The sequence below is a fragment of the Poecilia latipinna genome, unplaced genomic scaffold (assembly GCF_001443285.1).
Source record: "Poecilia latipinna isolate Pla-1442-1.1 unplaced genomic scaffold, P_latipinna-1.0 Scaffold3427, whole genome shotgun sequence".
Taxonomy (NCBI): Eukaryota; Metazoa; Chordata; class Actinopteri; order Cyprinodontiformes; family Poeciliidae; genus Poecilia; species Poecilia latipinna.
Window position 1 is genome coordinate 32,840 of NW_015116043.1, and position 1,328 is coordinate 34,167.

General features: G+C 44.8%; 1 protein-coding gene across 1 annotated transcript; it reads right to left on the reverse strand.

Moving 5' to 3' along the window:
• Nucleotides 1–247: 247 nt before the first annotated feature.
• Nucleotides 248–1,328, reverse strand: LOC106940949 (trace amine-associated receptor 13c-like). The gene is made up of 2 exons (XM_015023844.1): nucleotides 1,156–1,328; nucleotides 248–1,064 (listed from the first exon to the last, which is right to left on the reverse strand). The coding sequence occupies exons 1-2, from the start codon at nucleotides 1,326–1,328 to the stop codon at nucleotides 248–250; spliced, it is 990 nt and encodes a 329-aa protein (XP_014879330.1).

The following is a 1,328-nucleotide window of genomic DNA, read 5'->3' on the forward strand; positions in this document are numbered from 1 at the left end:
AAACACACATATATACACACACACACACATATATATATATATATATATATATATATATATATATATATATATATATATATATATATATATATATATATGTGTGTACAAAATGGAATTAAAGTGATGTAATCATTTAGCTATGTTGTTTATTGAGTCACTGCAGATTACTGTCATGCATGTTTTTTGTCATAGCGTTAATTACTGAATATCTTTTGTGAACATCAGGTGTGTTTCAAGAGAAGTGTGGCTACAGTATGTTGGCGTCGCAGGAGCCAGGCTGCAGTATCTGCAGGGTGATGATGAGCCTAATGGCTTTCCTGAACCAGGGGTAGAACAGGGCGTAAATCAAAGGGTTCAGACAGGAGTTAAAATAAAAGACAAAGATCAAAAATGAGGCATACACAGTGCTGGTCACATTAACTTCAACAACGGAGTAACTGTAATACGGACAGTAGCACATTAGATACACAACAATGAGAATGCCCAGAGTCTTGGCTGCTTTCAGCTCTGACCTTTTGGTTGCTGCGTTCACTGAGCAGTGAAGCGTGACGGCCGTGACGTGGGAGCGCATGGCGCGGGCCTGAGACACGGCCACCACGAACACTCTCACGTACAAGAACACGATAATCGAAACCGGAAATATAAAATTCAGAACCAGGTCGACGGTCCCGGTCACGTAGCTTATCACGAACGTGCATTCTCCGAAGCAGGATTTGCTCCTGCCCGGTTGAATCAGCTCATCCCTCACGTAAAATATGCTGTAAAAACCTGCACCGAGCCAACAGAGACCGATACAACACTTGACTCTCCCCAAAGTGATCCTGGTGGCATAATGCAGAGGGTGACAAATGGCTACATAGCGGTCAAACGATATGAGAACGATGCTTCCAATGGAACCAGAGACAATTTGACAGACCAGGTAGCAATAGAGAGAGCATATGACATCCCCAAGAAACCAGCAGGCTGTGCTTCGAAAGATTTCTCCGGGCATCAACAGGAGACCCACAAGGAAATCTGAGACCGCCAGAGAGAGCAGGAGGACGTTGGTGGTGGTGTGAAGCTTCCTGGAATGAGACAGAAAGAAAGGCAAACAGAAAGACATTAAAATAACGGCTCTATGCGTTTCTACCCAGCTAGAACTGCTTTCATCTTTGCCTGAAGTGGGAGATTGAAATGATGATGAGCAGGTTGAGAAGGACAGTGGACAGAGAGACGAAGGACAGCACAGTGTTCAGGAGCACAGCTTTAGACCAGTGAAGCGTCAGCTTCCTGCAGGAGCTGTTGGCGAGTTGCGGGAAACAGAGTTCCTCCTCTTCCTGCGTCGCCAT

Excerpts from the sequence above, each read along its gene's own strand:
- LOC106940949 (XM_015023844.1), bottom strand. The coding sequence starts at position 1,328 with ATGGCGACGCAGGAAGAGGAGGAACTCTGTTTCCCGCAACTCGCCAAC. Across the intron at positions 1,065-1,155 it reads ATTTCAATCTCCCACTTCAG|GAAGCTTCACACCACCACCA; the intron begins GCAAAGATGAAA and ends GTCTCATTCCAG.